Below are 16,803 nucleotides of genomic sequence, written 5' to 3'. Positions count from 1 at the left end.
CAGAGGATGAACTGCAGTTTAACTCACTTCCGTGTTTAGAGAGAGAGAGAGACAGCGAGGTTGCCGCTCGCTGCGTTCAGAAGGACGGGTTCCTGAGGAACTACTGAAGGGGAAGTTCAGACGCCGCCTCAACATTAGAGTCTGAGTATAGAGTAACTCGCCAAGGAAACAGTATTCTGCTTAATTATGTACATACATTAGTGTCTGAACTTAACACTTGACATCTTCACCCTTTATTCAATACTATTAATGTGTTGAAAGATTTTGTGTAAAGCATATTGTGTTGGGAAAATTTATTTACTTTTTGAACAATTCTTCTTAAAAAACACTTCCTTATAATTTGGTTTAAATAAATTAAACTTATGTGAGCTTTGCTTGTCACATTAGGATACATACAAAAGCTATTTTTAAGTAATTGCCTAAAGATGATGAAATATGACGTACATGTATATCTACATTAAATTGTAATAGTGTTCGGTTTGAATAGAACTCAGGTAAAGTACAGATTCCCCATAATAGTTTCTCATTTAGGGTTTGTGTCATTTTTTTAAAAGTAATTTCCATTTAATTCATAATCGATAAACACCGTGGTGTTAAAATCCAGTCCTGCTGCTCTTTCACACACACACGCGCTGTTTGCTCGATCCCCTCCGTCACTTCCGCTCGAGGGCGGAGCTTCAGCAACACGTGGGTAACGCGCCGCAAACATGGCGGATCCTAGAGAAGCATCTTCAGATGAAGAGAAGAAACACACACGCAGAGCCGAAGACACACACACCGAAGACATGGAGCCGAGCGAAGACACACACACCGAAGACCTGGAGCCGAGCGAAGACACACACACCGAAGACCTGGAGCCGAGCGAAGACACACACACCGAAGAGACACACAAGAGCTTCAGAGACCTGGTGAGACGCGCACACAGTCAGTCTTCATCACACTCGGTTATTATTATTAACATGGGCTGTTTACTTTAGTGCCCATTATTTTAGTGACGCGAAACTGATCTTTCTGACCCAGAGAGGCTCTGAACGCTGATATTGTGTTGATTTCTCGAAGCTCTGGTGCGCGTTCACAGCCCGCTGGTCAAACACGAGAAGCGCGCGCACGTCAGTCCGATAATACTGTAATATTGTGTAATATTTCACCTAATTAAGTACACTTGATAGTCAGGTTAATATATACACTGTGCAGTTTCTGTGTACATTATAATTGTGTATATTGGCCAATAATTACATATTTCTATAATAATTGTATAATAATTGTATATTGGCTTACTGTGACTGATAAGGTGTGAAACACGTGTGTGAACACACACACACGTATATGAACACACACTGAGTGTGTTTGTGCTGTTTCAGGGCGTCACTGAGGTTCTGTGTGAAGCCTGGGTTAGGGTTAGTTGTTGTACATAGTTGAGTGAACACACACACACAGGTATATGAACACACACACACACACACACACACACAGGTATATGAACACACACTGAGTGTGTTTGTGCTGTTTCAGGGCGTCACTGAGGTTCTGTGTGAAGCCTGTGATCAGCTGGGCTGGAAGAAACCCACCAAGATCCAGATCGAGGCCATTCCTGTGGCTCTGGAGGGTGAGCAGATACACACACACACACACACACTCTCTCTCTCACACACACTCTCTCTCACACACACTCTCTCTCACACACACTCTCTCTCACACACACTCTCTCTCACACACACTCTCTCTCTCACACACACTCTCTCTCTAACGTGTGAGTGTGCAAGTGTATCTGTGTGAGCAGGTCGTGATGTGATCGGTCTGGCGGAGACTCTCTCTCTCTCCCCCTCTCTCTCTCTCTCTCTAACACGTGTGTGTGAGAGAGCAGGTCGTGATGTGATCGGTCTGGCGGAGACTCTCTCTCTCTCTCTCTCTCTCTCTCTAACGTGTGTGTGTGTGTGTGTGTGTGTGAGAGAGCAGGTCGTGATGTGATCGGTCTGGTGGAGACTCTCTCTCTCTCTCTTTCTCTCTAACGTGTGTGTGTGTGTGTGTGAGAGAGCAGGTCGTGATGTGATCGGTCTGGTGGAGACTCTCTCTCTCTCTCTCTCTTTCTCTCTAACGTGTGTGTGTGTGTGTGTGTGTGTGTGAGAGCAGGTCGTGATGTGATCGGTCTGGCGGAGACTCTCTCTCTCTCTCTCTCTCTCTAACGTGTGTGTGTGTGTGTGTGTGTGTGTGTGTGAGAGCAGGTCGTGATGTGATCGGTCTGGCGGAGACTCTCTCTCTCTCTCTCTCTCTCTCTCTCTCTAACGTGTGTGTGTGTGTGTGTGAGAGCAGGTCGTGATGTGATCGGTCTGGCGGAGACGGGCTCGGGGAAGACGGGAGCGTTTGCTCTGCCGATCCTCCAGTCTCTGCTGGCGTCCGCTCAGCGTCTGCACTCGCTCGTCCTCACGCCCACCCGAGAGCTGGCCTTCCAGATCGCAGAGCAGTTCGACGCGCTCGGCTCCAGCATCGGCGTCAAGACCGGTACGCCTTCCCAGCATGCACTCGCTCAGCACACCCTTCCCAGCATGCACTTACTGTTAAATGTCTGTCCATAGTAGCGCTGCATGTGTGGTCAGGTCATGTGATGCAGTAAGTGTTGTGAACACACTCTCATCAGTGTGTGTGTGTGTGTTTCAGCGGTTGTCGTCGGAGGGATTGATATGATGTCTCAGGCTCTGGTTCTGGCCAAGAAACCGCACGTGGTCATCGGTAAGAGCTTATGAGCGTGTGATGTTCAGACCGAATGTCTGTTGAATCATGGGTAATAATCCTGCTCTGACTCGCAGCGACTCCGGGCCGCTTGATCGATCACCTGGAGAACACCAAAGGGTTCAACCTGAGAGCGCTCAAATATCTGGTGATGGACGAGGCCGACCGCATTCTCAACATGGACTTTGAGTCTGAGGTACAAACACACACTCACTCACAGAACAACACACTCACTCACAGAACAACACACTCACTCACAGAACAACACACTCACACACAGAACAACACACTCACACACAGAACAACACACTCACAGAAACACACACTCACACACAGAACAACACTCACTCACAGAACAACACACACTCACACACATACCACTATATATATAATTATAACCCCCATTGCTAACCAGGTTTATTGGCAAAATGTACAGACTTTCAGCTGTTTGCTATGAACAAATCAAACAAAAGTAATTGAGAGAGCTCAACACAACAAATGTTTCAAGCGGTTTCCCCAAATTTAACTGAAAATGCAACTTTTAATGACTTCTGCAGTCTCAGAATTATTCACCCCCCCGGATATAATCCCTCAGACCAGCGCAGATCTGCAGAACAGGGGTCGTCTCACTAATCAAGGGCTTCATTAGCTGCAGCAGGTGTGCTAGAGCTAGAACACATGACACGTTTGACTGCATGTCAGAAGAATGGTCCAAAAAGTTAAGAGAAGATTTCATCGCCCTTCACAAACGAGGAACAGCATACAGATAGCGAAGGCACTAAATGTTCCTCGAGACACTGTTGGAAGTGGTGGTACAGTGATTACAATCCCTGGACGGTTCAGAAAACCCTCGAGTGACTGCAGAAGACCCACAGCAAGACTGGGTGGCCACAGGCTCTGAGGTTTCATCTGCACAGTAAAGCTCGTACTAAACGCATGACTACACCACTACTGACCCCAAGACTACACCACTACTGACCCCAAGACTACACCACTACTGACCCCAAGACTACACCACTACTGACCCCAAGACTACACCACTACTGACCCCAAGACTACACCACTACTGACCCCAAGACTACACCCCTACTGACCCCAAGACTACACCCCTACTGACCCCAAGACTACACCCCTACTGACCCCAAGACTACACCCCTACTGACCCCAAGACTACACCACCACTGACCCCAAGACTACACCACCACTGACCCCAAGACTACACCCCTACTGACCCCAAAGACTACACCCCTACTGACCCCAAGACTACACCACTACTGACCCCAAGACTGCACCCCACTGACCCAAAGACTACACCACCACTGACCCCAAGACTACACCCCTACTGACCCCAAGACTACACCCCCACTGACCCCAAGACTACACCCCCACTGACCCCAAGACTACACCCCTACTGACCCCAAGACTACACCACTACTGACCCCAAGACTGCACCCCACTGACCCAAAGACTACACCACCACTGACCCCAAGACTACACCACCACTGACCCCAAGACTACACCCCTACTGACCCCAAGACTACACCCCTACTGACCCCAAGACTACACCCCTACTGACCCCAAGACTACACCCCTACTGACCCCAAGACTACACCCCTACTGACCCCAAGACTACACCCCTACTGACCCCAAGACTACACCCCTACTGACCCCAAGACTACACCCCTACTGACCCCAAGACTACACCACCACTGACCCAAAGAGACTACACCACCACTGACCCCAAGACTACACCGCCTACTGACCCCAAGACTACACCCCTACTGACCCCAAGACTACACCCCTACTGACCCCAAGACTACACCCCTACTGACCCCAAGACTACACCCCTACTGACCCCAAGACTACACCCCTACTGACCCCAAGACTACACCCCTACTGACCCCAAGACTACACCCCTACTGACCCCAAGACTACACCCCTACTGACCCCAAGACTACACCACCACTGACCCAAAGAGACTACACCACCACTGACCCCAAGACTACACCGCCTACTGACCCCAAGACTACACCCCTACTGACCCCAAGACTACACCCCTACTGACCCCAAGACTACACCCCTACTGACCCCAAGACTACACCACCACTGACCCAAGACTACACCATCACTGACCCTTGGGGTATCAGGAGATCCTAGGAGAAAACATCATGCCATCAGTGAAGAAGCTGGAGCTTGGACCTTCAACAGGACAATGATCCCAAGCATTCCTCAGATTCCAGCGAGGCTTGGTTGCAGAAGTAGTCCTGGAAGATACAGTGGCATCACAGTCACCTGACTCGAACCCCATAGAACATCTCTGGTGGGATTTGAAGAAGGGGCTTGCAGAACACAAGCCCAATAATATGATATTCCTGAACTGGAGGCCATTGCTCATGAGGAACGGGCTCAGATCCCTCAGAAGCTGCTGACTGGCTCTACATCTCGCTTGCAGCAGCTCGGAACAGCAGAAGACTGCTCTACTAAGAGCTAAAGATGATCTACTAAGAGCTAAAGATGCTTGCCATGAAGGGGGTGAATAATTTAGAGACTGCAGAAGTCATTCAAAGTTGCATTTCCAGTTGAATATGGGGAAACCACTCGAAACATTTGTTGAGTTATTTCACTTTTGCTTGATTTGTTAATTGCAAACACCTGAAAGTCTCTTAATTTTGCCAATAAACCTGATTTGCAATGGGGATGAATAATTTTGATCACAACTGTACATAGAGCTTAATGATATGATGACAGAAGCTGAGCTCAGGTGTTTGTGTCTCAGGTGGATAAAGTCCTGAAGGTCATTCCGCGCGACAGACGCACATTCCTGTTTTCGGCCACCATGACTAAAAAGGTAAAGGCCTGCATGTGTGTGAAGTGGCCACTGATGCGGTCGAGCGACTGTTGATGTGCTCTGGTCTCGTCTCACTGGTTTCAAGTCTGTTGATGTGCTCTGGTCTCACTGGTTTCAGTCTGTTGATGTGCTCTGGTCTCACTGGTTTCAGGTGCAGAAGCTTCAGCGAGCAGCTCTACGGGACCCCGTCAAGTGCAGCGTTTCCACCAAATACGCCACCGTCGACAAGCTGCAGCAGTACTACATATTCATCCCATCAAAGTACAAGGTTCCTTCAGCTCCTCCGTCCTTCTGTTGTCACTCTCCTCAGACGTGTGTATCATATGTGTTTCAGCCCTCATGAACGCTCATGTGTGAGTGTGTGTGTGTGTGTGTGTGTGTTAGGACTGTTATCTGGTCTCTATCCTCAATGAACTGGCCGGAAACTCCTTCATGGTTTTCTGCGGCACGTGTAATAATGCCCAGCGTGTGGCGCTGCTGCTCAGGAACCTGGGAATCACTGCCATCCCACTGCATGGTCAGATGAGTCAGGTACTCTCTCTCTCTCTCTCTCTCTCTCTCTGTCTCTGTCTCTCTCTCTCTCTCTCTCTCTCTCTCTCTCTCACTCACTCACTCACTCACTCACTCACTCACTCACTCACTCACTCACTCACTCACTCACTCACTCACTCACTCACACACTCTCTCTCTCTCTCTCTCTCTCTCTCTCTCTCTCTCTCTCTCTCTCTCTCTCTCTCTTTCGCTCTCTCACTCACTCACACTCTCTCTCTCACACTCTCTCTCTCACTCACTCACTCACTCACTCACACACACACACACACACGGCCATCCCACTGCACGGTCAGATGAGTCAGGTTCTCTCTCTCTCTCTCTCTCTCTCTCTCTCTCTTTCGCTCTCTCACTCACTCACTCACACTCTCTCTCTCTCTCTCTCTCTCTCTTTCGCTCTCTTACTCACTCACTCACACACTCACACTCTCTCTCTCACTCACTCACTCACACACACACACACACACACACACACACACACACACACACACACGGCCATCCCACTGCACGGTCAGATGAGTCAGGTACTCACACACAGACACACTCTCTCTCACTCACACCGCGTGTGTGTCGCGTCTCCGGTGTTTCTGTGTGTCATGGACTGACGTGTGTGTCTCCTCCTTCAGAACAAGCGTCTCGGCGCACTCAACAAGTTCAAGTCCAAGTCCCGCTCGGTGCTGCTGGCCACGGATGTGGCGTCCCGCGGGCTGGACATTCCTCACGTCGACTGCGTCATCAACTTCGACATTCCCACACACTCCAAGGTACACGAGCAGCTTCTACATCCCCACACACTCGAGGGTACGTACACAAGCAGCTTCTACATCCCCACACACTCCAAGGTAGAAGAGCTGCGACAGCAAACATGGCTGCCTGACAGGGCTTGAGTTAAACCTGTTAGAGTAGCATGTGCTATTATAAACATGCCTGAGTGAAACGGTGAAAGCGGGCAGGACACTTGGCAATAAAGCTCTTTCTGACATGGATTGTGATGCTTTGCTCAGAATCTAGCCTCGTTACTCCGAATAATGCCTAATGAAGTAGTTTATAAGCACAGCGCTGCTTTGTTTACAAAGGTAACCATGGTAACCACTGTATTTCTGCTGTTCCATCAGCGCCACCTACTGTCAGAGATTGAAACTGTACTTTCAGTCAGCGCGTTTGTTCAGACAAATGTGAAGAGCGACCAATGTTTTTACCCAACTGAAGGGCCTCACACTGAATGTGAATGTATACATTTAAATGTAGAGCTGTTCACACCGGGCGCAATCAATCGCGGCGTCACAAAGACAGTTTCTTCCCGGTGTTGGAACGGGCCAATTAGATTGAAGACTTAATTCACGTCTATCGTGTCTAGTTGGACGCTTGAACATTTTGAATCCACTCGCGCATCTAAAGAGAGCATTTGAAGCGAAATAGATGCGCATTCGAGGCGAAATTCTTCTCGTGGGAGGAGCAGGTGCTAGGCGGTTGTCTGTTTGCAAGATGGCTGATGTTGATCGAGCATTCATCGAGAGAGTCACCGCTCGTATTTGCTCTGGAGAGCAGGACAGCGGCGTAGGGGTCATCAGTGGCGTAGGGGTCATCAGCGGCGTAGGGGTCATCAGCGGTGTAGTACTTGGGTCCACCAGACCCTCCGGAGGCGAACCCAGTTTGGGAGTTTCACCACTTGCTCCAGGAGCTGTGCCTGGATGACGGCCGCTCTCAGCGGTGACTCCGCCTGTCCTATAAATGGAGCCAGCCTCCAAAAGTAATAACCTGTCCTGTGAATTGTTTTTCTTTTTTTCCTCACACAACACTGCCCAGACACGAACACTGTTCATATTCACTAAAGTATGTTGGTTGTCTTTACATTAGAATAATTATGTTTCATATAATCTAGATTTAGATATGGAATAAATATTGAAATCAAGTTATGATGTGATAAAAGATTTGCTTTGTTGTGCATTAGAACCACACCAGGCGTTAGTCATATTACAAAATAATTTGAGGCCAAACATATAAAATAACATTATAAACTGAAAAGCGGGCCTGCCCCCATTACCCCGTCACTTCACCATGTGACCGCAGCAAGCAGGCTCCTGATTGGTTAACGCGGCGCGAACAGACGCCAAAGTTCAGATTTTTCTACTCCGCCGTCAGACGCGAACTCAAACGTGTGAATGCACAAACATCACCACATAAAACCACTCGCGGCAGACGCTCAATGTGCCTCTTTTACGCGAACGAGGCGTAATTGCACCGCATTAAATGTCTATCGCGCTGCAGGACCTCCACGTTTACATTGACGTAACATGGAAATCACTCGCTCCAGACGCTCAATTCGCGCTCGGTGTGAACGCAGCATGATGATGTTCATATCAGTTTGACTCTAGATGGTGGTTTGAACGTTGATCACGTCACATGTGGAAAACAGAAGCTGGAATGAGCCTGACGTGAGATTCTGTGAAATATCGAGAGTTTCAGAGATGAGAGAATATATCACACACACACACACACACACACACACAGGTTTGAACTTTGACTGTCAATCATCTGATGCTTAATCATAATAATAATAATAATAATAATAATAAAAACACTTGATTAGCTTTAATATAGTCCTGAAAAACTCTGTTTTAGTGCTTTATTCTGTGCTTGCTTACTGGCTGTTTGTGTGTTGCTAATGTAATGGAAGAATACTGGAGTTTAGATGCTGTTGTTAATTTGAATTGATATTTGATTTAGTTGATTAAAACCCTTTGAAGAAGTGTTGGCCTGTGTGTTTGCTAACGCTAGCTGTGTTCTCTGCAGGACTACATCCACCGCGTGGGCCGCACGGCGAGAGCAGGGAGATCTGGGAAATCCATCACCTTCGTCACACAGTCAGTCACTCCTCTTCTTCCTCAGTCGTTCAGTGATTCTGCTGTCCATCTCAGGCCTTAGAGTCTGCGTTCAGGAGAATCTGTGTGTTACTAGCTTCATCTTCAGGGGTTCCAGACACCGATATGTGTGTGAATTATGAGATGTTGCATATAAAACCACTGGATGGAAACACAGAGATGAATTCTTTAAAGTGCATAGCAAACATCCCATTTTGTGCACAAGTTAAATTCACAACTTTGTAAGCTATTATTGGCTTAAGAACTGATGAACCAGTGAAGGGTTTCAGGCTTTATTAGTGCAGGTGTGAAGAAGTCTTGAGTCCCTCTACAGAGCAACTGTGTTGATCATGTGAATGAAGCCCTGGAGCCTTCAGAAAGTGTCTGTAGGGGAACAGCTCTCATTGGCTTCTGACGCTCTGTGTGTGTGTGTGTGTGTGTGTGTGTGTGTGTGTGTGTGTGTGTGTGTGTGTGTGTGTGTGTGTGTGTGTGTGTGTGTGTGTGTGTGTGTGTGTGTGTGTGTGTGTGTGTGTGTGTGTGTGTGTGTGTGTGTGTGTGTGTGTGTGTGTGTGTGTGTGTGTGTGCAGGTATGACGTGGAGCTGTTCCAGCGCATCGAGACGCTGATCGGGAAGAAGCTGCCCGCCTTCCCCACACAGGAAGAGGAAGTGATGATGCTGGTGGAGCGAGTGAGCGAGGCTCAGCGGTTCGCACGCATCGTACGTCCTCCTGCCATGTGATCAGGTACTGCGGTGTGACGGAGTGTGTGTGTGTGTGACGGCTGTGTTTCCTCTGGCAGGAGATGAAGGAGAGCAGCGAGAAGAGGAAGCGGCCCAGAGCGGCCGAGGAAGAGGACGGTGAGCAGTCGAGTGGCGTGAGGAAGATGGTCAAGGGCGGCTCCTTCAGAGGAACACGAGGTGGCGGCTTCAGAGGAACACGAGGTGGCGGCGGCGGCTTCAAGAGAGGAAGATGAAGAGCTGCTGACGTCTGTAGTTCTCCCTGGGAATCTAATAAATGCTGCATTCTCTTCTCGTTTCGAGTGAACTGTCCCTTTAAGATGATATAAACATGTGCATTATGTATTTCTGTGAAGCCGCGTCCCCTTTGGCAGTGAACAGACCCCAGCGTTACCTCTTTTAGAGGCGTTCCTCAAGGGCAGGTTCGGACTCGGCGAGGTTGACTTGGGCGAAGGACCCCTGGAGTCCGGAGACTCAGCGCACAGAACAACAGCTCTCTCGGTTACTCGCCTCGATAGGAGTCGACTGGAACAGGCTAGGATTGCTGTCGCTGTTGTGCTTTATAAGGAGCAAATCCGTCAGGAAGAGAGAGTGGAGGACGGACAGGAGACGTGTGTCTCCAGCTTTGTGTGTTTATCTAACCCTTATGCTTTTCTCATCACCTGCCCATGTGTTTATAAGTGTGACTGGACAGTTTACTTGCTATACCTCTAAATAAAAAGTAACAAGTTTAACATTGTATTATTTGACATTTGTAGGTGTTCTTTGTGGCGTAAGCTGTAGTAAGAGGTGCTTTTAATTGGTCCTGGTTATACGGAGAAGTGTTTCACTCATATAAATGCACCTGAGGAACAGGTAAGTTTCTGGTAATGAAACATCCAGAGGTTTTTATTTATCTAATATATTGCGGTGAACACGTGGAAACTGTATCAATAACAGTACATGCATGTAATGTGTACATTAGCCGAGCTCTAGCGTGAATGACCTGATGTAACATAAACGTTGGTAAACAAATCTTTCCTCAATGCAGATCATCTGTTGTTCTCACTACTCTAAGACACACAGTTATAAAAAAGATAAAGTCGGCACACCACAGGTCCAAAAATGTGGAAAATGTAATCGACTCACACACAGGTGGTCACCTTTCGAGCACGCAGGCTCTTCGTCAGACAGTTAAGAGTTAAACACACCATGCCTTTATACTCACTCTTTTTTTTTTCTTTTTTTTTCTTACAGCTCAGACAATATAAACATAAATGTTTATCACTTTAAGCACTGTTAAAATGACACCAACATTGTCCATTTTGACAAAGCAATGATGAAATGTCAAGCTTTTCAATTTGGGTAGGCAAATCCAGGCGGTAATCCCCCAAAAGGGCCCCGGATCTTATCAGGTTAACATGCTATATATAAATATCTGTGGGCTGTTTAGAGCTAAAGCTTCACACACACACTCTGAAGACATCAGAGATTTATTTAACATCTTGTGAACAGGGCATTATACCACCGCTTTAATGGTAAAACTGAACTGAACTTTTCGAAGATTTTTCCTTTTATTATCTTGGAGATCCTATGTTTTTCTCATACGCTTATGGCGCATGTTGCTTCTGGTGTTTATTCTTGCCACTGTTTCAGTCTGTGCAATATATATATAGCCTACTTAGGAAATCACAGTCACCGCTGGAATGAAAGTCTCTTTCAAACTCATGTTGAAATGATTGATCTTGCTGTTGATTGTAGCTGAAATAATAAGATGCATTTGCTTGTCAACGCCAAGGACTAAAATCCACACAGCTAAATAGTGTTCTTCCTCAATCATGCATTTAACAGGCACATTTAGAGGAGCATAAGCAATTCTTTACAGAACCAACACAATTCAAAGTAAACAATTGAATTGCAAGAAAGGTATGCTTTCTCTCAGTCTGATTGCTCCAGATACCCAAATTCACTCTTTTAAGATAGGTTTAATGCATGTATTGTCAAGAAAAAAAAAGAACAATTCAAGATTAAATGGGATTTATTCAACAGATCTCAATAAGCACAAGCAATTTTGTTAATATATGGGTGGTGTGGCGCAATGGATAAGACACATGCCTTTGGTGTAAGAGACCCGGGTTCGAATCCACTGTGAGACACCAATGTGTCCCTGAGCAAGACACTTAACCCCTAGTTGCTCCAGAGGCGTGCGACCTCTGACATATATAGCAATTGTAAGTCGCTTTGGATAAAAGCGTCAGCTAAATGAATAAATGTTTTGTACGATCCTCAATACAAGATTGTCTTATATTAGGAGTATTAGTATATATCAGTGCTATATTAGTCCCATTATATTTATGTAATTTAATAGTTTTAATGTTAAATGTAGAAAGATTTTATGTCATAACTTTTCTTTTCTTAAAAAAATCTTTCTATTAATTTTCAACTTTTGATTTTGAGTCACACAAAACATAATTCTATAGTCATTTTAATCCACGATCTAATAACTATATATATATATATGTGTGTGTGTGATTTATTTTTTATTCTTTGGAGCAACTATTGTTGGCAATTTGAACAATCTGTTGAAATGCCTTTAGCATCAGAACATCAATGTCGTCCTCTGTGTTAATCTCCTTATGGTAGTTCTTCACTGGGAAGATGTGAGACAATGGCAAACCCAGTTTCTCACTGCACAACTCCATCTGGCCAGGAACAGAACGTTAGGTCAGAGAATTACATGCAGCTATTAGACAAAATCAGATCAGCATGGGCAATATATACTTGCAATATAACAAGCGCATGTACTTGGATGATATCACACACCTTCTCTTTGATCTTCTTGCTAGTGTAGATCTTCCTCAGATCGTTGTTGACCAGCGGACATGCCTCATCCACTTTGGTCATCACAACCACTTGAGGAATCCCTACAGCAAATGCAGAGGCAATGTAAAGGTTCTATAACAAGTTTTTTCCCTCAACAACTTTGAGCATTATTGTGGCAGTCTGTTGTACATATCTACATTACTGACCCATACTGTCTGGGTCATATAGATAATTATGCAGAAAAGTTGAGTTTTATAACACGCCCTCTTTGCACTTGGCATTAAAATGCAGCCTGTATCTGGATTTTGTTCATCTATGCATTGAACACACACACACACACACACACACACACACACACACACACACACACACCCTAACCCAACATGTATGCCAACTCATACAAAACATAAACATTCAGTGGTCAGATTTACCCGCTTCACTGATTCTCTTGCGGATGATCGTCAGCTGGTCAATAAGTGTATCATCTGTGAATAGGGCTGTGTCTGCGGCTATGACGTACACCAGGCAGGAGGCCTGACCGGAGAGGTTGGGTGGCTGCTCTGCATTGAACTAAGATTGGAAATTCAGCAAAATATGTTCAGTGTCAAACCTATTGCACACAAACTTGATGTTGAAATGTTATCACAATATAGGGGTTTATTACTTCACAGCCATCCTTCACGTTTCGAAACACAGCATTGATGATGTCCTCTGTTTGGGACCCAGCAAATGCATCAGGGTCTATTTCCATTATGTCCGTGAAGACGAAGGGCAGAGATTTGTTCCCACTTTTGATGGTGAATCCTTTAAGCTACAAATGAAGACCAAATGTATATATAAGCAGAAATATTTGCAAAGAATTTCCTAGAAATCCTCATTCAATTACCTAAAATGGTTACAGGTCAACATGCAACTACTGTACAGGTGACAAATACTTACTTCTTGTGTGTCACCACCAGGCGAATTCACTAGCGCTCTAGAGGTGATCTGTCCTTGAAAGGCATTATTGATTGAGAGAATAAAGCTGGACTTTCCTGCTCCAACTTCTCCAGTTACCAGGATCTTGATGTCCTTTACATCTGGATTATCCAGAGTGAAGTTTTCTAGATTCTCTTTCAGCTCTTCTTTCAGACTATCAAAACAAAAGACAGTTCTGTACACAGTGGAAGCCTCTGTGGATAGGGTTAGGGTTAGGTTACCCGTCCCATAAACAAAGATACGATTTTTTTTTTCTTACGAGGATAAGTCAGATCATTGGCAGAGGTAATTTTACACCAACGAGGACATATTTATGAATAAAGACACATTGTAATTTTTTTTACTGCTATTTACTTAAAAAAATGATGGTAACAATATTACACATAATATTTTTGAGTAGTTAAAGCTTGATTTCATTCATGGAATCTACCTGAATAAATCATGTAAAATGCCCTAATTTATTTAGTCTATGACATAATGAATTACAATTTTTTAGTGAAATGTGCATTTTTATTTGAAGTATTTTTTATTCTCATGTGAATGGATATGACCTGTTTATATTTAACTTTGAGATATATTGTTTTATAAAAAGACTGTACGCTGCTAGGACAGCACAGAATCAAATCATTAGCAAAGTTAATGCTACATATATGTAACAATATGCTTCAGAATATTTAAAAAATGCAGTTATTCACAACCTAACCATAAGCCCTACTCTTCTGCACAATGGTAACGATCAAAACTTTAACATAATAGAAACTCTTTCAAATGTCAAACATACCTGAACATTAAACATTAACAGATGTTTCCCTTTACTCGAAAACACATGAAATAACACTTAATTTCAAGATTTACTCTCCATTTCCAGCCATGTGCAAAGCATGCTGGGAACAAACAATGCTGTCTCTAAATAAAACCGCATAATTGAGCTAATTCTCTTAAAATAACTAGGTAGCCCCTTTTCCTTAATTTTATGAGGTTTATCAGTTCCTCAATTCAAGCCTGTGTATGTTTCCTTAAAAAAAATAGGAAAATGCATCTCTTGGTTTTATTAGTGAAATGTTCTCAATATTTTCAATAAAACACTGAACCACAATTTTCTTAATAAAATATACATAATATTTTTAATGATCACCTCAATTTTTTTAATGAAAATTACAAGACTCATGATTCATTTTTTACAGTGCATGATTTTAGCTAATAAAATACTTAAAAACCTACACAGTGTACCTTTAAAAATGTCCATGATTAGGCTATACATTTTACATAATTTCCCCAAATAATATAAAAGTTAAAAAAAGAAAGAAAAATGATAGTGACTATACTCAAAACTTACTGAAATACTATACTATTGCACTTCAAAACAGCTTATTCAGAAAGTGCATTAGGTAAGTTGGGGTTATTATTTTAATAATCAGTTCTTATTTTGTCTCTTGATGAATATTCAAATATTCAGATTTAATTGTTAATATTCAGCTGTGAATTAAAGGCTTTGATGTGCCTTTAAAATTAATTATACAAGGGACAAATAAGCAGGAATAAAAAGAAAAGTTATTGACTTGTTTCTACATGCATTTGGTGTTGGTGAAAATAAGTACTATCCATGATGTAAAACTCTTAGAAAATAATCAACATCATGAATGACATATAGTTTAGGATACTAAGCAACCAACTTACGTCCAATCAAATTCTCTCCATGGTGTATCCAGTTCTAGAAGAAAAAACATAGATCATAGTTACTTTGGTATGTTCTTTGTTTTATGTTCTCCCCATTAAATATTAATACAACTCATGTAAATGTTGAACTGTATATCTGGAATTAAATGATCCTCTTACCTGGGTTTGACACTCGTGTGGGTGGCAAACTTCTACACATATTTACGTTGACTGGAGCGTTTATGGATGATCCTGAAATGGTTGTTGATTGTGATGATCCCATCTTTTTTTATGTTGTTTTCCTCCTAAATTATGAATATCTATATCAGCAATATCTCCCTAAAATTAAGGGCAAAGCGAAAGCAACTTGTTTCTCACTCTCCGCAGCTCTGAAGACCAGTGTCGAGGCTCCTACCAAAATTCCAGTTTTATACTTTTTTTTAAAGTTTCAGTTTGACGTTTATCTTTGTCACACATTCATATGCAAATGAAATACCACCCCTAAAATCCACACCTACAGAACAGAACTATTTGGACAGAGCTTTCCTGTAGCGCTAACAGTAGGGTGTTTTGGCACTTGCAATGCCAAGGTCATGGGTTCAATTTCCAGGGAAAGCAAGAACTGATAAGAATGTCTACCTTGAAAATGCAGTGTAAGTCGCTTTGGATAAAAGCGTCTGCCAAATGTAATAAATGTAATTTGGCATTTTTGGATGACACTTTATGATAAAGGTGTGTTCGCACCGCAGGAGCTAGGAGCGATTTTAGTTCTAGGAACTTCATTTGGAGGAACTCATTTAGCTCCTACTTCAGAGTAGGGTCTAAACCAGCACTATAGGAATTTCCAAAACATTTTATGAATTGTTTTCATATTTTTTCATATTTCATAATTTTATTATCTTTGTGGAGATATACTAGATATTAGGGGTGTAACAGTACATGTATTTGTACCAAAAGTTTTCGGTACATGTCTTTTGGTTCACTACGCCGTCTGTACACTCTGTGGGTGAGATCCCACCTCCTATGGGCGGGGTGAAAACATGCGGGACAGCTCCTCCTACTGGCTGTAGTCTTTAGCCTCTGGCCAAAAAATCCTTTCCAGACAAAAAATGCATAAATCTCTCGTCTCAGGGGGATATGAGGGTGGACAGCAGGGCAATTTGAAAATACTACAGGTTTTCTACTAATACAAAGTTTAATGCTAAATCCTGAAGTATCCCTTTAACCCTCTGGGGTTTTAAGGTATTTTCTGGGCCCGAGGTGTTCTGACATGCACTGACATTTGTGCCTATTTCTTGTAACTTTTCATGGCTAATGCAGCGTTGCCAGCTTTGGGACTTTGGCTGGAGTGAGACTCTGTAAAATTTCAGTGCGCGCTGAGAAATTTATTTGTAACCCTAACCCTAATTTAAAATGTTAATACAGTAATGTTAACTTGCTCAAAGAGTGATTTGCCAGACCAAAGGATGCAGCAGGGGTGTTCCTGATTCGAAAGGTAGAGGATGAGGAAGAGGTGGAGGCCCAGTATCTACCAGTTTCAGCTCCTTCTAGTCTATCACTGAGTCATCTGTCTCAAAGTCAACAGTTTGAAATTCAGAGACTGTGTGATCACCAAGTTTTTCAGAAGAGACCAGGGCACACCAAATT

General features: G+C 43.9%; 1 protein-coding gene across 1 annotated transcript; it reads left to right on the top strand.

Moving 5' to 3' along the window:
* The first annotated feature begins 31 nt into the window (after positions 1-31).
* On the top strand, positions 32-10,459 carry ddx47 (DEAD (Asp-Glu-Ala-Asp) box polypeptide 47). The gene is made up of 12 exons (XM_084435027.1): positions 32-908; positions 1,513-1,606; positions 2,311-2,499; positions 2,656-2,727; positions 2,805-2,923; positions 5,504-5,575; positions 5,727-5,843; positions 5,960-6,106; positions 6,751-6,888; positions 8,918-8,988; positions 9,573-9,702; positions 9,783-10,459. Exons 1-12 carry the CDS (start codon positions 708-710, stop codon positions 9,954-9,956), a joined length of 1,524 nt encoding a protein of 507 aa, XP_084291153.1. The 5' UTR covers positions 32-707; the 3' UTR covers positions 9,957-10,459.
* Positions 10,460-16,803: the final 6,344 nt, after the last annotated feature.

Source organism: Rutilus rutilus, assembly GCF_951802725.1.
Source record: "Rutilus rutilus genome assembly, chromosome: 1".
NCBI lineage: Eukaryota > Metazoa > Chordata > Actinopteri > Cypriniformes > Leuciscidae > Rutilus > Rutilus rutilus.
The sequence above is the reverse complement of the archived record's forward strand: the minus strand, read 5'-3'. Positions and strand labels throughout refer to the sequence as shown.